This window comes from Vanacampus margaritifer, chromosome 3 (assembly GCF_051991255.1).
Source record: "Vanacampus margaritifer isolate UIUO_Vmar chromosome 3, RoL_Vmar_1.0, whole genome shotgun sequence".
NCBI lineage: Eukaryota > Metazoa > Chordata > Actinopteri > Syngnathiformes > Syngnathidae > Vanacampus > Vanacampus margaritifer.
In genome coordinates this window covers 9357268-9379129 of record NC_135434.1, presented here as the reverse complement: position 1 = coordinate 9379129, position 21862 = coordinate 9357268, and the positions used below count along the sequence as shown (strand labels likewise).

At 36.3% G+C, this 21862-nt stretch overlaps 2 protein-coding genes across 2 annotated transcripts; both read right to left on the bottom strand.

Moving 5' to 3' along the window:
* Positions 1-1028: 1028 nt before the first annotated feature.
* On the bottom strand, positions 1029-5893 carry LOC144049183 (proepiregulin-like). The gene is made up of 5 exons (XM_077561881.1): positions 5693-5893; positions 2943-3029; positions 2573-2699; positions 2334-2480; positions 1029-1336 (listed from the first exon to the last, which is right to left on the bottom strand). Exons 1-5 carry the CDS (start codon positions 5724-5726, stop codon positions 1270-1272), a joined length of 462 nt encoding a protein of 153 aa, XP_077418007.1. The 5' UTR covers positions 5727-5893; the 3' UTR covers positions 1029-1269.
* Positions 5894-7746: 1853 nt separating this feature from the next.
* On the bottom strand, positions 7747-21483 carry LOC144049581 (bifunctional methylenetetrahydrofolate dehydrogenase/cyclohydrolase 2, mitochondrial-like). Its single transcript, XM_077562614.1, has 9 exons — positions 19752-21483; positions 17809-17993; positions 17520-17642; positions 16428-16580; positions 15127-15234; positions 11616-11708; positions 11320-11445; positions 8291-9435; positions 7747-7820 (listed from the first exon to the last, which is right to left on the bottom strand). Exons 1-8 carry the CDS (start codon positions 19931-19933, stop codon positions 9320-9322), a joined length of 1086 nt encoding a protein of 361 aa, XP_077418740.1. The 5' UTR covers positions 19934-21483; the 3' UTR covers positions 7747-7820; positions 8291-9319.
* Between the last annotated feature and the right edge of the window lie 379 nt (positions 21484-21862).

The window sequence follows — 21862 nt, the reverse complement described above, 5'->3', positions numbered from 1 at the left end:
GTGTGGCGCATCATGGTGCTTACACATTAACCTGACACACGAGCGTCCTGATGTATCGTTTTGCATTTTACCTTGGTGCGTTGCGTTCGGTGACCACGCTCGGTAGAAAACATTCGTATCGCAAATCATCATTTCCAATTTTCCAAGTTTATTATAGTGTGACTTGACTAAAACAAAAAACAATGGAAAAACTAAAACTATCCAACATTATATATAAATGTATATATATGTAAACAAACTAATATTAATACAACTAAATAAATATTTTTGAAAAACAGTAAACTAATCAAAACTAACAACCTTGCTCTAATAATGAATTAAAACTACCAGAAAATGTAAAAAAAAAAAAAATGTAATGAAAATTTCATTACTATTATAACCCTGATTAAAATGAATGCCAATGCCTTTTATGCCCCCCAACCACCACCAAAAGAAAAGACCCGTTTTTAAGTTTGAGAAAAATAGCACTTTTTGGTAGTGTACTTTATAAAAACAGACAACATAATTAAATGTAATGTTTAGAATTAAGCAGTTGTACATCAAGATAATTCAGTGGGCATTGTGCTGCTCCTTCTGATATGCGCACCTTGGCCACCATGCAGACAGACACAGAGGACGTGAACTACAATGCCCCCTGGTGGCCAAGGTGCACACACCAGCAGGATCCTCATAATAAATGCGTGAAATCAAGACACAAAAAACTTATGTAATTCTTTACATTCGATTTAATTGTTTTTACTTATTATATTATATATGATTATATTACAATATTCTAGATTGTTATTTTTTAAAGTTACAGCATGACTATAATGGATTCATGGCAGTTCCATTAATTTCAATGGTGAAAGGTGATTTGAGATACATGTGTTCTGGGTAACATAAATATTTGGTCAAAAACCAAATTCAGATTAAATTTTTGATTTTGTATTTTGACCAAAACTGGGAATACATTTGAAAAGCACAATGTGGACGCCGAAAAGAACTGTGTGTGGCAAAAGGTAAAATCATGACATTTAAAAAAAATCAGCCAGTGTTAAATGTAGTGTTTTATTGGTTTGTGGCAGAACTTCCAGCGTACACATAAAATCTTTATAACAATAAATTATCAACGTCCTTTCTGACCCAGCATGATGTGATTTTCAGGGTTAGAAAATGCAGAAAGTTATAAATAAATACAAGCTACACCATGCTGAAAGCTAAAGTGCAGGATTTAAATTAAAAACATACAATTAAAAAAAAAAAAATTACAAAAGGGTTCATTTGACCACGTTACGCTATCTGTACTCCTTTGTAGCCTTGTCGCTTCTTTTGGGGATTGCATTTATTCTTCTTGTACCTGGAACACAAATGCACAACAATTACTGAAACTAACGTGTTTTGCTCCGGAATATTTAAAACACAACAAATTTGGAAATTTGGAAACTTAAGACGAAATAGATGCGTCACCACAAGGCAGTAGAAGCATGTGATTTCTCTCAGCCAGACAGGCCATGATAATAATAATAAAAAAAAGTTCTGCCTAGATGCAATGAACAAAAAGAGAAGAAAGCACAACATGACAGATGTAATTCTCACCACAAAGATGACAACTCGAATAATAAACGAATAAATAAATTGTAATATCTCTATGATGATTTTAAATTGGAACATTTGGTAAATAAATATATAGCATTTTGTTAGCCTAACTGCCCAAGCCATTTTAACACATTGTAACTAAATAATTTTTTAAAACGTGACCCCCCCCCCTCCCCCCATTTCTCAAAAACTCAAATATTTTTGTTTCCCAGTAAGGATAAAAATAAAAAACAATAATTTGAAATTTGGTTTCCCAGTAAGGATTAATGAAATGCGCCTGCATATTGTTAGCTTAACAGCATAATCCCCCAGGTCATTTTTAACTTACTGTTTCCAAACCAATTAAAATAAATACATAAATAAAATGAAAATAATTTTAAAAAAGCACGTTTGCTAAAAAAAAAATTATATTTTCTGAAAATGCTCTGACATTGGCAACTATGCTGTTGGGCAAATTATATTTTCAAATTGTGTTTCCAAATTACATATTTTGAAAAGTGTAAACAAAATAAAATGCATAACATTTGTATAAAACAAACAAACAAATAAAATAACTAAGTAACAAATGATTTAATTATGTTATGTATGGTATAAAACGGAACAAATAATATTCTACCTTTTCTAATATATTTAAAAAATATATATAATTTAAAAATGTCTCATATCTAATATTTAATAAGAGACAATTTTAACAAAGAAGACCTGAGACTAGACCCACAAACGCGATTGCATTATTCTCCAATAGAGAGTACACTAACCACTTGCAGCAGCAGTAAAGGGATCCAGCCAGGCCCACGGTGAGCAGAATCACACAGAAAATGATGAAGATGATCTGCTCCTCTCCTATTGGCTTGAAGACCAGCTCAAGGTTGCTACAGCGAGGGCCGTAGAAACCACCGTGACACCTGCCGAGTGCATTCACGTCACACTTCATTTATCACAACTCAATAACACATATAGTGTATATAGACATACAGAAAAATATGTGCACACTTACGTGCAATGATGCTCGTTGACTTCCACCAGCAGCCTGCACTGACCTCCGTTCATGCAGTAGTTGGCAAAAGTGGGATCGCAATTTTGGGTGGAGCGTTTCACCACATGAGGGCGCTCTTGTCCATTGCCTGAAGGGGAAGCAGCAACATACAGAGTACTTTTTACTCCAAATATCTATCGAAGAACTAGAACATCTGATATTTATTAGGGGTTAATCAGAGGTACTTAAATGCACTGCTCTTAACGGTGGAAAAGGTTTTGAAATTATATTTGTCTCTTATTTATAACTCAAAAACCTGGCATTTAAACATGGGTGTGTAGACTTTTTTTTTTTAATTTATTATATGTATCTATCCATCTAGCCAGTGTACCTGCAGACAGGGAGGAGTCAGCATGTGTAGTGTGAAGTATGGATGAGATGCTCTTTGTCAGGACAAAAGGCCACAACAGCATGACACCTGTTGAACATAAAATATGTACAGCATAAAAAAATTGAGCAAAAAAACACCCCCAGATTTGCACATGTCTCCACTGGCCACATTCCTGAATGATAAAATATAATTTTCAAAATTACGTGCCAAGACAGTATTTGTTGGGTGTTCCTCACTTTAGTAAATGAGCTGGAAGCGGTGACAAAGAATGCGCTAGTTTTTTTTTTTTTTAAATGACTAAATCATAAAATTGTTCTGATGTGATTATTAAATGAGTCACATTAACAAGGGCACATTCTGTAAGTCCATTAAGGTGCTATCAAACAAAAGGAATGACAAGTTGACAGGAAATGACACACACATGAAATCAACAATGGACAAATGTGGACAAAACACCGTAGCTACAAAAGAAACTGCGGTCTGGAACGACACAAATAGTTCATTGTGTTTTTGTAATGTAATTACTATTACTACAACTGCCAGTGCTAATTCAAATATCTATTACTGCTACCACTGACAATACTACAATTAATGCTACGACTATTAATACCACTACCACATACAACAACTTCTATTGCTTGCTGCTACAACTACTACCACCACAACTTTTTCTCCTAGCACATATACTATCACTATAAATCCAAACCCAAATATTACTTTGCTGCAACAAGTACATCTACCTGTAATGCTACTGTAGTACTTGTAGTTCTTTCAATTGCTTGTAAATCCAGTAACAATGCATGTGTTGTAGCGCCCTTTAGTGATGAAATGAGTAAACTGCAACTGATTTCATATGATAGCAAATCAATAAATGGCTTACAGGCAAGGCAAACAGTATTTTTTTTTTTTAAGTCATTAAAAAATACGGGCACATTTGAGTAAAAAAAAAAAAGACTTATTGAGGACTACACTTTCCGCTCTTTTTTTGGCTCTACATACAGTATCCTATTTCCTCGTTTTCATGTTTTTACTTGTTGGACGACAATGCTGGATACTCATTTGTCCAACCTGAAGACTAGCCAACGGCAAAAAAAAAAAATCCAGATGATTCTGGTTTTACTTGCCTATTGTAGATACTGTACTCATATGACGTAGCCATTTTGCAACCCCCAAATATGATTCCGAAGATGTTTTAACCAATTCAGGATCTATTAAGAACACCTGGAGTCTTCTCCTACACCTGGTGACAAGCAGACTAATTGAAAGTATGGAAATATGTTTTTTCCATCTCTTTGGTGATTGTCTCCCGAATCTTGAAAAATCAAAACCCTGTTGCGTCTGCTCCCAAACACGGTGCGCGTTGCATTCTAGATTGCAGTGACAGATGCTAGCCACTAGCTATCTAGCTAGCTAGCGCGCAAGCTATCAGGCTTAGACCTAGTGATAATACATCCTACATCATTCTGAGTGTTCACACGTTTTCAGCAATTATTTTCAATAATGTCAAATTTATTTAGAAACAAATCTTTGAATTCACATTACAGGGTCTTTCAACGTTGAACACCACTTGTTTAGAGCTTCAGTGCATTTTGTCTTTTTCAAATTTGCCAACCAGCGAGGGAGAATCATAATAATTGCGGGCTTGTCCAAAATTGCAAAATAAACCTGTTTAGAAGACCACTATCACAAAATGAAAAGGAGTGGGTGGGTCATTCGTTTGAGTGACACCTAAGTTCCATTCTTGCCCTTTAAGTGTGTCATGACCCCACACAATTTGGACTGAGTGACCCTTTAGTGGTGCGTAAGACTGATGCAGGTCAAATGTGACACTTTAAAAATATTGGCATTTTTAATGCTGTAATAATGATAAGAACATTCAAATAAAGGATAAGGAACTTGGAAGTGTAATTGGAGAGATTTCTCATTGTTTTATCTCTTCACTTGCCTATTACTGTAGAGTACAGAATAAAACAATAATTAGAAACACTGTGAAGGACCCATTATTGGCACATTTTATCAGTTTAGCTACAATATGGTGCTTTAGTTAATGTTCATTACAAAGCGGAATTGCCCCTTTTAAAATGATACAGGTATGTGGTGAAAAATGTGATTTAATTTTGGTCATTCAATTAAAAAAAAAGTTTGTCATATTTTACTTTCATGTGTACAGAGTGGAAGCTAATGAAAACTGAAAAAAATCACCATTTCAAGAAATGTGAATATAACATACAAAAAAAAGAGAAGAAAAATACATTTGAATACATATAATGTGTTGGAAATTGCCCTCTAAAAGTATGCTCCTTTGTGTTGAATGAATGACTATCTAGGTGGTTTCCCTTTTGTAATTGAATTGAAATAAATACTCACAACTGATTTGTCAACATTTGGTTGAGTTTAATAGAAATAAAATGTGTTGGTTAGGTTATGTGTAAACTAAGACGCATTTAAATACATAAAATGTAAGAAATGACCATCCATATTTCAATTATTTCCTTCCTTTAACATTTTAAGTGAATTTTAGGGATCACAGTGAAGAAACGCAAAATTGAAATGAGGTGGAAAAATTATAGCTTTGAGCAATTTACCAATTCTACATTCAAACCGTAAATAACCTACACATACTTTGAAGGTTTATACGGTTAGTTTTAAAGTTACTCTTTGTACTCACATCACGATTTAGCATCCAGCAAAACTTACCCCCCCCCCCCCCCAAAAAAAAAAAAAAAAACGTTAAAGAAAGTCAGACTTACCGAAAATTGAGAGGAGAGCTGACACTTTGGCCATTTGGGACGATGATGTGCAAGAGTTCGGCTGTGCTAAAATGTGCAAAATGCCGTCGACGAGTTTTCAGTGTTATGTTGTTGTGGTGTCGCTAACCAACTAACTAACTAACTAACGGTGAGATGAGGTGAGCTCATGTGGTTGAGTGGGTGCGGTCGAAAGGCAGACAGTCATTTGACATTAATCTTCAAAGATCCCAGTTGGAGACGGCCCCTGAAGGTATCATTATCGTCATCACCATTCATTCCTTTTTTTTCTTTCTCTTTTTTTTTTTTGCTATACTGTAACGTAATTGGCGGCTTTAAACAAGTCCACCCATCAGCCACACATCCCACAGATACTCTATTTTAAAAAAAAATTGTTACAAAAGTTAACAATGCTCACTTTGATTGTCATTGTCAGAGAAGTCATTTTCATTTTCTATATTACAGTATTAAGGTATTATAGCACTACTGGATCGACCATGTAAAATACAATAATAAACATAACCCTACACACATAGAATGTTTAGCGTAAATTTTGACCCAGCCCAAGAATATACTATATCAAATTATGAACTACTGGACTCATCTTTAATACATTTTTAAGGGAAATTAACTGTATTTTTGTAATATTTTTATATATGACCTCACTCTGGATTTCTAATTTGCTCAAATTCACTTTTATTTATTTATTTAGTTAAATATCAATATGTAAAATCCTTGCAGATGATGACTGGGTTTGTCATGGCTCATAAATGACTTAACACACTTTCATAATAAAACAAAATGCTTTTGGAGTTTAAGTTACTGAAACTTCAGGTCCTCAATTATGATCTTTGTCACAAGGCATCACATTTCCCCCTTCAAATGTGACAAAATATGCATGTTCATTGTAACATTGGTAATATTTTTGTTAATGATTTAAGGGGTGATTTGTTAATTATACAATGGTCAACATAAATGAGCACACCGCACACATTTGTTAGAAAACTAATTTCTAATCAGTGTTTTCTAATACTGCTACAAATGAGGCCCATTTATTGCAATTGCATAATGCAAAATGTTATTTCAATAAGGTTACAACACAGGTGGTCGTCTCATTTATCCTGAGCAATGTAATATTGTACTAATAATGATGGGAGGTTGGGAAAAAAATGATACACACATTGAAAATGTCATTAATTTATTAGAAAAACTTAAATACATTTAACATAAAATAAATTAGAACAATAAATACTCACATTTTTCATGTAGTTTAAATGATAATTGCACAGCATTTGTTGCTTATGGTTGTTTTTTGATTGGTAGAAAACATTACAGGTGGTCAGCTTTGCGCAAATAAAATTAAACAGTTTCGGTCTGTTGTGTACGTTAAAATCTGGAGGAGATGACAGGAGGATGTCACACTGTCACTTCACAAGGTGCATATTCCACATGTTTCGCTTTTACATCTGACTTTATACACCTGAAAACAAAAAAAACAAGGATTACGTTTCAGAAGTAGTGAACAAATCACAGCATAAAACCACAGAGGAATTGTGATAAAAAGCCCAGCAAATCGGATGAGATGGAAGGTTATCGCAGGCTAAATTGCCCTCAGGTGTGAATATGAATACTTGGAAGAGTTCAAACCGCCGACCTCAGAACTTCACAGAATCGACAACATGCCAAATGATTGAATCAATGCTTTGATTTATACAGGTCACAAAACCACTTCACCTCCTGCGGACGACGCAGTAAGTGATGAAGACCACAATGAAGATGAAGATGGCCGCCCCGCAGCTGAGGGCGATGAGGTCCTCCACAGCGATGTGACTTTGAGAGAACATGGTGTCCACCTCGCGGTCGTAGTGGCAGCGATTCCCGCTGAAGCCAGATGTGCAGCTACACAGGAGAAAACAGGTAAGCGCGTTCCGAGGAGAGAAAAGGGAGAACACGAACCCACGCGAAGGAGAGTCGGACGTGTCCGTTCAAGTGCGTGTTTGGTTATCTCACATGCAAAAGGGTTTGGTGGTATCTTGGGGGTAGATGCACGTGCCGCCGTTTAGACAGAAGTGCTGGTCTTGAATTCCGCATGGCCGCTGGGAGCTCAAAAGTAGAGGATTCTCGTCGCTGCCTACAAAGAGCAAATATTGTTAGCCGTCATAAATGATATGCAGTAAATAATCATAAATAAGTATGAGAGCATTGCATGTACAAACGTGATAAACATTGTTAAAATGATACAATTAAACTAAGAATGACATCTTTGCAAAATAAATGTCTAAAAAGTTGGCTTTGACTTAAAAATGTAATCACAACAATAAAATAAATGAGAGATCTTTTTCTTTTATCAGTAGCAAAGGCAAATAAATAAATAAATACATCAGTACCTACTGGGGAAGCATTTTTTCCTATTTTTCCTTCTGTTATGTAAGTTCTAATTTATATTTACAGGTATTGAAACATTTCAAAGTAACATGAATTTAATGAATTAATTTAACATGGCTTATGAGTCACAATATTAGAACTTCAGAATGATGCAGATGTTAACTTCAACAATGCTAATGTGGTATCAAAATCAAAAGTAGAGGAATTGATAGTTACTGTTTTGAATCAGAGTGGGATTTGTTGTGGTTTGGGCTGACAGTCTTGACGCCGCCATGAGAAGAAGAATGGCTGAGGGAATGCCTGAAGAAAAAAAAAAAAACATGTTAGAATTCCATCTTGAAAACATCACAATAAAGCTGAAACATTTTAACAAATCCATGACTTAAAACTCACCCTCTTTGAGCCTCTGCAATAACATTTGTCTTGCTTATAAAATGGTCACTTCAATGTTGTGCTACAGAACATCCTCTGAACTTTATATAGAGCACACTCCAAACCAAAAGGATTTTTTTTTTATAACCTAGTAATTAAAAAAGCTTCCGCAGAAACTGAGACCACTTCCCTTAAAAAAATAAAACTTGCATCATACTTCCTTTATTCCCACGTACTTTGCATGCACAGACAGGTCCATCCGGGCAGATGAGAATGATGCGCGAGGTGGCGGGGGCGTAATGGCCCGGAGGCTTGTTTCAACGCGACGTTCGCTTACTTTCAAACATAACACACCTTCTTGAGAGCATCTCAAGCACGGTTTATTTCATTTTCACTTTCCCGTCAAATGTGCGAGGTTCCACAAGGAAGCCAAATGTCCTCGGTAGAAAAAATATGAACTCTTATAAGAAGAAATAAATTAGTAAATACAAATAAGGAACTAAACGGAACATGGTATAAATGTCTCAAGTAAGCAGGTATGGAGTCTGGATGCTTGTATAGCTTTTTTCAGAATGTTTGTAAACAATAGGCACCAGGGTACTTCTGGGTGGCAGAAAGTCATTGGCTGCCACTGACTTGAACTGAAAACAATAAACATTTGCTGATATAGCCAAAATGTTCATATTCACCCGTTCAAACTACATTGCAGCCATTTCCTCTGCCTTAGTAAAAAAAAAAAAAAAAAAACTGTCAAGGTTTGTTCATTAGAGGCGCAATCAGAGATCGTTTGAGCTTTTGCCACCCGGAAGTACATGTGACGTCATGGTGAAAAGGTCCCCGAAAAATGCTTGTGTGTGTCACGGCCGTATGGTGCTAATGCATCAGCGCGTTTCTGGCGGCAGTCACAGTGTTCTTCATCAACATGGCCACCGTCATAGGACCCACGCCTCCAGGAACGGGAGTGATGAAGCTGGCCTTCTCTTTTACGCCTGCAACATGTGAGGGAAAAAAAAGCAGTTCAGAATTTAAGATGATCAAGGGATTATCATTTGTAAACAACCATAAATGTTGAAACCTGTTCAATAATTATCGGAAATCCTACAATCAAATAATTGACAGAAAATTCAAATTTCTTTCAAACTGGAGCCTTTATTGGTCATTTTGACAAAAAAAAAAAAATATTAAAAAAAAATCAATCCCCAAATTTAACTTTTCTTTTGTATCCTCCATCGTCCTCTACGGCTGTTCTTGTTCTCAGGCCAATTTGGTGGCATCTTGTTGCCAAGGAACTGCTGAACTGGGCACTTTATTAAGATTAAAAAAGTAGTCCTTTCATCTCGAGGAATCTTTCAACAACTGAGGTAGGATTTTCGCTATTTTTCGTCATGGCTCGGGGTGGGGGGTTCAAATGCATCTAGCTTTTTGAATAAATAATTAAATAATCCCATTGATAATGTGGAGGCCTCAAAAACCCAAGTTTTAGATATTACTGGCATCGGGCAGAAACCTCACGTCTCCAAAACCATCACTTTTCAGGTAAAAAAACAAAAACAAAAGAAACGGGAAAAAATGGTTATGTGATGCCTGAAGGAAGACCACATTTCCCATGAGGACAAGCGCATTGCGTCATTTTTTTTAGCTCACGCCAGCGAGTGAAAGCTGACCAGTGTTTATCCTTGACTATCCTTTAATCCGGGTAGCTTCCCTTTTTCTTTTTGGTTTCCTGAGACAAAACTTTTCAGTTGTTTTGCAGCTTCTGCCAGGAAAGCAGTAATCGTACGTCGACATTCAAATTGACTTCCATCTTTGTAACGAATGGGTAAAGTGGGAAGTGACGTATGCCATAAAGCATTCAGCACATTTGTAGTTTTTTTTATGTGGCAGTGTTCCTACCATCCTCCTCAAAGTTGCTTAGTGCCAGTAAAAATGATACAGACCATTCAACTAGCTTTAAGTTGATGAAGAGTTATGAAAATATTTTATTAAGGTTGAAAAGTTCCTCAGTGCTACTTAAGGCGATTTCATCGTCAAAGAGAGAAATACATTTTCAACACTTTATATTGGTAATTCATTTCTACAAATAACTGACAAATAGCGTTGATTTGTGAAAAACTATGAAATTGACCAAAATTGTACGTCGGAGGTTTCTGCCCAGCAGTTGACGATTATAAACGTTTAACGTCATTCACCAGAATGAATATGACAAGGAAATAAAACCGCTATGTGGTAACCAGAAGTTTCATCTATTTCTTCTACTAGTATTTCTTTTTCAGTCTGGATGACCTGTGGCACCATGCTGCCTCCACAGGTCATTATTGGTACTACAACATACATCTGATTTGGGAGATGAGGTTCAGTTTTTTGGGTGGAAATATTGTTGTGTGTGGTGTGCTGTATTGCTCATCTCACATTTTTGTGGGATCTCTCACATTTTAAAATTGGTTGCCGGATAAAAACTGGTACGTGTGTGAATTCATAGACGCTAAGCAATCTCGACTGTAGTAGCATGTGTGTAAATGTTGATTGATAATGGCAGCAAAGTGTATTGAAAGGATCCCAAGTTGACGTCTCTATGGGATTCTTAAAGTGTCTATTCAGCCACTGTTAACTTCTGTCATAACATTTGTATAGTGAAAAAAGTTCAGAGTTCAAAAGAAAAAGGAAGAGTCATTCAACTTTTTTTTTGTTAAAAAGGGACTCCAAAACTAAATAGACTTCAAATTAACATTAAGAAGGAACATTTACATAATGACTCATTAAAGTAATCTGATACCTCATTAATTCTCATTTCCAATTTGTGATTCACTCTTTGTTTCTAACTTTTTCAAGTATGTGAGTGTGTTGATGAGTCAAAACTCAAACCAAGTAATTACCCTCAAAGTCCACATCCCCGATGAGCCTCAGTTTCCCCGTTTTGGGGTCCACAATGCGGTTGATGCCCACGTCAATGACTGCGGCGCTTTCTTTCACCATGTCTGCTGTGATCAGACCGGGAACACCTAAACACGCACACAACGGCACAATAGCATGAAGTGATGAAAGATCCGATTGTTTTCCTTTCCGTCATCATCTCTTCAGCCCATCACTTAAGCCACTGAGGTGGAATATCCACTACCTAACCTGAGCATATTTCTAAATGAACTAACTAAATGGTCATCTAATTAATTACCTGCGGCAGTAACAATGATGTCTGCCAGGCTGGTTAGCTCCTTGAGCCGCTCCCTCGGTGTACATCTGTGAGCGATGGTCACTGTGGCGTCACCTGAAATGAAATCAATGAAACAAAATTACATATTGCCTTATTGATAAATCTCATTCACTGACATAAATTCATTAAACAAAAAAAAAAGATTATTAAAAATTAGGGGCAAGAGGCGATATATATTTTTTTAATTGTAATTAATCGTATGACTTCACTAGTTATTTATTTTTTAAAGAAAATATTAAAAAAGAAAAGAAAAGATTATTTAAAAATTAGGGGCGACAGGCGATTACAATTTTTAATTGTAATTAATCGCATGACAAATTTTTATATCTGTTCTAAATGTACAATAATTTTTTTTCTAGGTTTTCAATACTCTTGTTAACAAAAGTGGAAAAAAATGCTAAACTAATAGAAATAGTTAAAATGAATTTTTGACGTTTATAGCTGTCAATGGCAGTGAATGAGTTAAGAGTCACTTATAACAACATTAATCTAGGAAAAGGTGGTTAGATTTTATTAACATTGTGAGGCGAAATTAAGGATCTAATGGGATCAAGTAGACCGTCAAAGAAGGAATTTAACAATATACAGTATATTATTGTGGTTGTAGTTTGCTGTGGCTCAAATATGTTGCAACTCTCATAAATGTCTTGTATAGCTGAATAAAGTTAACAATAATAAATATAGATATTTTTAAATAAATAACTGACAATGAAAACCTGATGGAGTACAAATAGTAGAAGTTTTAGGTATCTGTACTTTGCTAATTTATATTTCTTTCACGTTTACGCTACTACATTTTCAAAATAAAATGAAAACTTTTACTCAGATACATTTCCCCTAACCATTTTGTTACTCATTATCATCCTGTAAAATCAAATCAAAAGCGATCATTCATTGACGTAACGCCTGAAATGCAGAACAATGCAGACTGTACTGATTTGGAAGTGATACCGGTAAGAGGAGGTCGTAATAAATCCAACAGGAAGTCTTTATATGGGCGCAACGGTAGACTCCCCGTTTCCTCCTCCGCTTCCTGTTCTTCACCCCCAACACTCCACACCTCTCGCAAGACCAGCTAGCTTCACTTATTAGCATACATAAAAAAATCATTGTTCACACCACTGAGGTAAACTAAATAAATACAAATTTCTTTTAAATCAAAAAATCAATCAATAACATGAATTTAAATAATTAAAAAAGACTACAATCCATAAAAATATCGAACAATCTACTTTTTTTTTTTTTTAAATAACTTTAACTTTAGATAACATATACTGTACAGTACGCATTAGACCACAAAACTACTTTTGACACTCAAGTACAGCTAACGCCAGATACTTTAATACTTCCTCATGTACCGGTAATATTCTCTTTTTAAGTGCTTTGCTTTTATAATGACATTTTTGAATGACATGTGGAAGGATATGCCTGACTGACACACATTCTCATGTATTTTTGAGTTACTGCCGTGCATATCCCTGATTGGCGCTCCTGAGTCAACCCGCACAACTCGAGCCATTGAGTCAAAAGACACAGCAGGGAAAGTGAGGGAAAACTCTTACCTATATTTAAACACACACATTCTTGTCTCACTGTTTTCATTATTTTCAAAGCACTGATCCATCCTTAAGTACACGCGGCTCAAGAAACGTTTACACAATTACACAATGATTGCGATGAAAGTGATGTGTGTTTTTTTTTTTTTTCTTCTTCAATGCTATGCGTGTCTTTCAGTCATAGCCGAGCAATAACCGGGAGTTTAAGCCTGCAGCCATAGATAGACAAACACCATCACACAAAGTGCAAAGGCAAGTCAGAGCACATCTCCACCAACACATCACATACCTGCACGTGTTTGCGTGTGTGCGTGAATGAGAGGTAAACATGCATACCTTTCTCATAGCATTTGCTTGACATTTAAACCAATAATAAGTCGCATACATATTTTGCGATAAAATGATTGATTTCAACAAAACCTGGTGGACAGTTATTGTTGATCTGGAAAAACGAACTAATACAAAAATATTGTATAGATTCGAATTTTTTAGCTTTTGATTTATGTAATCAATGCAAACCGTGCACCTTGCAGAGTAATAATAGCTCCCGTCTGTTTATAATCCTCAATAACACATAAAGGAGCCTACTAATTTATTTAAACTACAGTATGAGACAAACAACCACAAATAATAGTTTTCACTTTTAGCCTTGGCAGACGTAAAGTATGAGCTTTACCGAGTCACAATCTAGTTATAAAAAGTCATTACAGCATTGACAGCAAATAAAATGGTGGACAAAGACGTTTAAATGGTAGTGTAAATATGGTGGAACCTTAACTGGTGAACGCAATGCATCCCAAGCCTGTGATTGGATTTAAGAATTTGTTCCCTTTTCGGAAATAATGGAGACAAACTGTTCCCAGCGTCAAGCTGTTTTTAACACATCAATGATTTTTGGGCGTCTTGTCATTCAGCAATCGGCAATATTTCAAACCGAACCAAACTGTGATGGAGGTTATTTTTAACCGGGCTTCCATCGTTGCTAAATTACAGCCACGGTAAACTTCATGGGCGCAGTCCGTTAGTCGCCAATCCGTCAACGTTATTTCCATCCTGCTAAATTACATTTTGTCACCACTATTTTCCGCTCTACGTTGTTTATGTTACGTCACCTGACGTAAAATGTGCTTGATGTAAAATAAACGAACCGCAGGAGGAAAACTTTACCATCACGGTCTGTAGTTACCCGAGCTCTACAACACCTGGCTACTGTCATTTATTCTATTTTACACACAGGTTGCATTTTGAAGTGTTCAAGGAGTGTTTGGCGTGGAGGTTCTACGCTGTTTTGATGAGCTGGATCGAAATCAAACTCAAATTCCGATGCCGTATAACCATGCTCACAGTTTTCGTTGCTAAACCTGCTCCCAGTAAGCCGCAACAAGTGCAATACCTTCAAATCACATCTTGGTGTTGCTTCATCCTCAAAAGCTGTAAATGCCTCTCCAAATCCCCTTTCAACTTCCTGCAACCTTATAAGGTCGCCTGATCCTGTTTGAATCCCCCCTCCTCACACACAAACACTCCCTGCTGTTTCTCCCTGGCAAACATCCGGCAGCACAAGTTGAAGCATACAATTATGAAATATGCCCAATGTTGAAATATTCAACTTAATGTGCATGATTAATTGTGGTGAAGCACACACGTATTTAACACTCTTACTGACTCGAAAGTGGACCAATATGCAAATATTTGTGATTCATCGGCTGAATAACTAAAGATATGCTAATCTTGTGGAAAATTTTAAAGTGGATGATTTTTATGCTCGCATACCATTTTCCATTGGTGGCCTAAAAGTGTAAAACAGTCTGTTCCAAGCCTATTTGCTAGGATTGGTAATATTTATCAAATAGACGCACTTTGGATCAGGTTTTCTGGTAATATGCTGGCTCATTTGCACAATCGCACACACTCACCGCCGGGGCGCTCATGGTTACGATCGGTATGCAGCAACATGGCGATGGGCATCCCGACATTTTTGGAGCGTCCGGCGACCAGCACATTCTTCCCCGCCGTCTCAATACCTGCGGGGCACATTTTCAAGGGCAAATAGTTGGGAATGAATTATGCTTGGCACCTCAGGGAGAAAATAACTCTAAACTTGTATGTGGATAATGTCACACATTTTCTCTCCCTTTTTTTTAAATTTTACTACATTTGTCCTTCCTGTCAAGGATGAAATAAGAGGGGTATGATAAGCATCCAATTCTGAGTTATATTTCATATTTTACATACACAGATTGTTACAAAAGGCTGTTAGAGAACTATCAAATACAGTACTTCATATTTAAGTTCTCATTGGGTTTGTTGGTGTGCACCATTATTCATTCATTTTCTATTGTTTATCTAGTTCAGGGTCATGAAAAAAAAACACTATTTTTTGCCAAAACATAAAATGCTAGGCCTCGTATTTTGGCAAACATCTACTGGGAAATTACTAAGACAAATGAGCGCCAATCAGAAAGCAGATATCCCAGACTGATTATAAAGATTTTTTATTTGATAATTAAGAAAAAGGGGGTGCTTTTGTCCATTCTATACTGTTTGAAGCTTTAATTCTGATTATTACTTTGGCAACTAGCTGGCTTTTTTTTTTATCTCCCAAAACTTGCCAAATCTTGAAAACGTGTATCATGCGGATCTTTTGGTATTTTAGAGATGTCTGTCCCTCTAAAAGAGACATTTTGGTTTGAAAGTGCAGATTTAGGTGGATTACATCCCATTTGATGTTGCGATCACGACCAGGAGCACATACCGCAGCTAGTTTTTTTTTTAGTAAAATGCATTTATCTGAAATCGTCTTTCATAACATGCAACTCCACATTTACTAGAAAGGTTTTGAAAAATTAAATGTGCCTAAAAAAGTTGTAGGATGTGATACATTTATTCTACAAGAATCCAGAAAATAGAAAAGAAAGAAATCGATGATCGAGCGTCTGGATGAACATTTAAAATTTGGCGCCATCTAGTGGACTTAATGTCATATGAGTCTCCTCTACTACTGTATATTTATACTGTATAGCAATTGTATGTATAAGGGCCTGGGTGAATAACATTGGACAATAGACGGGATACACCCTGGACTTGTCGCCATTCAATTACTCTACTTATTGTAGGGCTATTGTGTAATATTCAACCCATATTCAGTACCTTGTGCAATTATGGGATAAGGTTATGAAAGACTGGAAAATAAGAGTTCAATAAGATACGCGTTTACCTGATCTTTTGATGATCTCCCAGACAGCTGCAGGTGTGGCGGGCACCATGGATCTCTGGTCAAGACACAGCTTGCCGATATTCACGATATGGAAGCCGTCCACGTCCTTCTCTGGTGCGATGGCGTTACATACCGCTCTTTCATTGATGTGCTCTAAGAAGAGAGAGGCATCTCTGTAATTATTATTTGTCTCAAGGTTTTATTTCAGACAGTGTTTACATAACCTTATTGAGCCAAGAACATTTTTTACATATATTAACATTTTGAATGGGACTTTGTTGGTATTTTATAATTTTTTAATGGATTTGGTCAAAAAAAAATTGTAATATTCAACTCAACATTTATGTTTTTGTTCTTCATTTATTATTTGATTGTTTAATATATATATATATATATAATTATAGTATATTTTATTTATCTCATAAATATTTAAAACTGGATTGAGTTATACAAATACAAATAGATCTGTTGAAATGTAATGCTTTTTAACTCATTCACTGCCATTGACGGCTATAAACGTCAAAAATTCATTTTAACTAGTGAAGTCATGCGATTAATTACGATTAAAAACTTTAATGGCCTGACGCCCCGATTTTTTTATATTTTCTTTATTTTTATTTTTTTTAAATTCATTCACTGCCGTTGACTGCTATAAACATCAAAAATTCATTTGAACTATTTCTATTAGTTTAACATTTTTTTCCCACTTTTGTTAACAAGAGTATGAAAACCTAGAATTTTTTTATTGTACATTTAGAACAGATATAAAATTTGTGATTAATCGTGAGTTAACTAGTGAAGTCAAGACAATGTAATCGCCTCTTGCCTCTAATTTTTAATAATCTTTTTATTTTATTTTATGAATTTAAAGCAGTGAGTTAATAGTATTATTTTTCCATGGATGTCTTCTTATGACATAATATATTTTTGCTTATTATTTCCAAAATTCCCCAACTTAACTCCCCGTGGACGTTTATCTGAAACTTTGCAGAAATATTCTAACTTTGCAACCCCAGTGAGAAATCACTGCTATAAAGAAACGACACACAAGTGATGAGCTCAGGGTGAGCACACGTTTGCGTCCGTGTTTACCAGGAAGTGGCAGTTGCACCAACAGTCCGCTGACCCGCCAGTCACGGTTCATCTTGTCTATTAGATCCAGCAACTCCTCCTGAGAAACCGAGCTCGGCCGCAACACTGTGTCACTGGAAATACCTGCATTGCAAAAATTGTGTTAACTTTTTTTTTGTTGTTGTTGATTAGCTTTGCTGCTAAAAGTCATGCTTATCTACGAGGATCTGTCATGCCTAATCGTGCTAACAGTTGTTACTTTTCACCTCAGTGTTGTACGTTAGTCATGCAGTGTTTAGAAAAATCTGACCCAAAGTGCTGGCAGCGCGTGTTTTGTTCCGAACGTAAGTCCTGCTGGCCGGGTCATCCCCCACGAAGACCACTCCTAGATGGGGTCTCATGTTACCCTGAGCGACGAGCTCTTCCACGTCACGTTGGATCTCTCTGTGGAGCTGACGGGCCAACGCCGTCCCAGAAATCACCACGGCGGCATGCCTGGATGGAAATTAATTGTCATTTGTTAGCACTATTATTTATGAATGTCATAGTACCACGATTTGCTCACGACGTGTTTTTAATAAGAAAAATTGCACCGCACAGCATTATATATACTATATTAAAAATAGCACGTAAATTATTATTTTTCCTTAATTTTTCTTTAACTTCACTCTCACCAAACCTAAAATTCTTCACTGCTTTTTTTGTACGCTTCCCTCACTTTCAGAAGCTCGTCCATCTTTTCCAGAGAAAGCTGCAGCTTAGAAATTATTTCCCACCCTTGACAGATGTTATAGAATTAATCGATCTCTTCTTCTTCTTCTTCTTATACAGTAAATATAAAAAGTCTACACACCCATTTTAATATATATTTTTTTATATTAAATGAGATCATGATAAAAGAGAGTGGCAGTAAAAATGAAATTAAAATGATGTGGTTGCACAAGTGTACACACCCTCTTATAACTAGGAAGTGGCTGTATTTAGAATTCCCCAATCACATTCATACTCTTGTTAAATGAGAGCCAGCACCTGCTATCATTTTAAGTGCCTCTTATTAATCCAAAATAAAGTTCAGATGTTCTAGTCGGCTTTTCTTGACAATGCTGTGCGTTCTAGCCAAAGCTTGAAGTTTTTTTTGCTTGACTGACTGGCATTTGGAACTGTTCACAATTCCCTCTAGTTTCACCCCTAAAGCATATTACTGCCCCCACCATGCTTCATTGTGTAGTTTTTTGGGTAATTTGCAGCGTTGTGTTTGGACCAAAATTGAAACTTTGGTTTTACCACACCACACCACACCCTAATAAAAACTTCCAAACTTATGAGTAATGAGGAAAAATGTCCACTGAATGTAAGTTTGAAATCATGGAAAAACTTAAGTGAGGAGTGCGTGCAGTTGACTTTGCAAAGCAGAACTACGCTACATAAAAATGATTGCTGGTCTCAGTGGACAAAAAAATACCTGCACGAAAAAATACAAAATGCTGACATGAAACACAACTGTACTTGTATTTTCACTGAGAGTTAACGATGTAAAGTGATGGTGGCCAGATGGTGTGAAGTTTGCTGCTGCCATCTAGTGGCTGAGTGCCTCGAGCTCACTCGCAAATCAAATTTTTGCTTGCAACTTGCACAAAAATTGGACCACGTGACATAAGGGTAACTCGCAAAACGCGTAACTTACGTCCCTCATTAGTAAATGTACCCCTATATTAGTTACAAAGCTAATTATGAAAACATTAGTCATCGTTGTCATAGTCGCATCTTCTTTTTTTTTTGTTCTGTACATGCTTTAAGATGTTAAATTAAGCAAATAAATGTTCATAATGAGGCGGTCAAAACAAAACAATAATATAACGTTTTAGCAAGGCAGGGTGACATTAGCGTGAAGACTCGACTTAGCCTAGGTTAGCCTGCAGCGGCGAATGGTTTCTTCTTTGATCCAACCCCCTGCAGCATAAATCATTCATTTCTGACAGTAGTTGCGTTCTTGCGGCTTAGTGAATGCGGTCAGTGTTTTCTCTCACGCGTCAAGCGGTCAGACTTGCTGCTCTTCTGTATTGTTTTGTTGTCAAATGTGATTATTGTTACGACTCGCCAGCAAACACACACACAGCACCTGCAGTGTCCGCGGTGAAGCCGCATGTCATTCACAGGTCCATCCCCCAACCACACTCCCATCATTACAACCTCCGTGCCCGCATGCGATGAAAAAAAAGGCTTGTGTACGGCTGACATTTTGAGTCGTTTTACCTCGTCGCCGACTGGTGCAGGTGTCTCCGTTGACTCTCCCATTTTCTGTGTATCCGTAGCTTGGCCCGACAGGAGCGGTGGGGGTCTGCCAACCTGCTACAAAGCGCCCAGTAGGAGCGTAGCGGCGATACAGAGGCGGCCATGTTTGCGCGCACGCGAGTGTGCGCGTGAGCCGTTGTCATAGTGATATACTATCGGGAAGCTAACGCATGCTAGCTTACAACCATGCTGTCTTTTAAGTTCTACAACCGTTAACTCACATTCGTTTTATTCAGCAATTAAATATAATTACAGGTAACATACTTATTATACACAAGTCAATAACGCGTACATGTCAAATTATAACAAAGCTTTTAGTTTATTGAATTAAAAAACTGTATCGCCTCTTTGCTTTAGCCTTTAGCAAGTCACAAATGTGAGCTATATTGAGAGAATTATTGTGTGATGTTAATTAGCTTGCTTTTCATTTGCCACACCACTGCAAAATCATCTTTTTATCAGATTTTTTATAAATGACTTAACAAGTGTCAACTCCCAAGTTCCAAATTCAAATAAAACAATAATTTATTTGCATAAAATAAGACTGTCAAAATAAAAAAAAAGAATATTCAGTGTTTACTGTATTTTAAAGTCACCCCAGAGCTGAATGTTTGTTTTCCCATACTAATTCATCTCAATCACTAATTTGCCACAATAGTCCAATGTCATTATTAAGCAATGTTGGGATACTACTTTTTTAATTTTCAAATGTGCCTTACGTCATAGTACTTTGTGCTTTTTTTCTTCAGATAAGTTATTGTATTTTGATGATCAAACTTATACTGTTCAGTACATTTTGCCGTACTTACTAGACAAGTTATATTTCCCCCACTAGATGGCAACAAATATGTTGCTTCCAAGGAGTGCTTTCCAAGTCCTTCTCCCTGGAGCATCATGTGTCCCCTCTGAACACAATTTTGCCAACCCCATCAGTTTAAATGGCCCAGAGGACATTTATATGTTGCCTTTCATTCCCCAGGAGAACAACAAAGTGACAATTCAATTATGTGGGTGAAACAATCCAGGAAGACTTATTGATTACAACAACAAGCAAACCTGTTCAGCGTAAACTTTGCCAAATGGCACAAAGGTAACAGTCTGTTTTATGTTTAAGCGGAAGTGCCTTAAAATCTCAAAGCTTAAATTGCTCGCATATACTGCATTTGGACTTGAGAGCGAAAGCACGTTTTGAAGACTTTGGTCCATTGTGAGGTTTGTTTGAGGCTTGAGGTTGTTTTGATAAAACGTGGTAAACACCACACCCCAAAGGCTTGCCTTGACAAGAGATAATAAAAGATGCTGGCATCATTCGTCCTTGTGTGCTCAAGTACACCAACGCAGTCATGATTTCAAAAGCATTCATATTTCTCTTTCAAAGGCCGTGTTGCAATGCTGCTGCTTCTGATACACGCCAGTGAGGATATTCATTATAACAAGTGAGAGAGTTGCCAGAAATAACTCAATATTCCTTGAAAAACTGTGAAAAAGACTTAACAAAAAGCAAGGCAATTTCCTGTAGCTTGGGGTATTTTTCCCATGGGAAATTATGGAAATAGAAAGAATTACTTCCAGGGTAAAACTGTTGTCACCATGAAACATTTATTAACTCTACAGGCAATGCTTTCAAGATTCTTAACAGTCGTGCAATTGCAAATACTAAGTTATTCTCTTTTAACTCATTCACTGCCATTGACGGCTATAGACGTCAAAAATTAATTTGAACTATTTCTATTAGTTTAACATTTTTTCCACTTTTGTTAACAAGAGTATGAAAACTATAAAAAAATGTATTGTATATTCAGAACTGATATAAAATCGTGAGTTAACTAGTGAAGTCATGCGATTAATTACGATGACAAATTTTAATTGCCCGTAATTTTTTATATTTTTTTTCTTTTTTAAATCTTTTTTTTTAAAGAAAAGATTATTAAAAAATTAGGGGCGTCAGGTGATTAATTTTTTAAATTGTAATTAATTGCATGACTTCACTAGTTAACTCACGGTTAATAACACATTTTATATCTGTTCTAAATGTGCAATAATTTTTTTTCTAGGCTTTCAGACCTTTGTTG

Bases quoted from the DNA above. Each gene is read 5' to 3' on its own strand.
- LOC144049183 (XM_077561881.1), bottom strand. From the start codon at position 5,726: ATGGCCAAAGTGTCAGCTCTCCTCTCAATTTTCG. The intron at 2,481-2,572 runs GTAAGTGTGCAC...TGCACTCGGCAG, and splicing joins GTCAACGAGCATCATTGCAC to GTGTCACGGTGGTTTCTACG. The intron at 1,337-2,333 runs GTTAGTGTACTC...TTTGTGTTCCAG, and splicing joins CTTTACTGCTGCTGCAAGTG to GTACAAGAAGAATAAATGCA.
- LOC144049581 (XM_077562614.1), bottom strand. From the start codon at position 19,933: ATGACAACGGCTCACGCGCACACTCGCGTGCGCGCAAACATGGCCGCC. The intron at 17,994-19,751 runs GTAAAACGACTC...ATTTCCATCCAG, and splicing joins CTGCACCAGTCGGCGACGAG to GCATGCCGCCGTGGTGATTT. The intron at 9,436-11,319 runs GTAATTACTTGG...CACATGTTGCAG, and splicing joins CGGGGATGTGGACTTTGAGG to GCGTAAAAGAGAAGGCCAGC.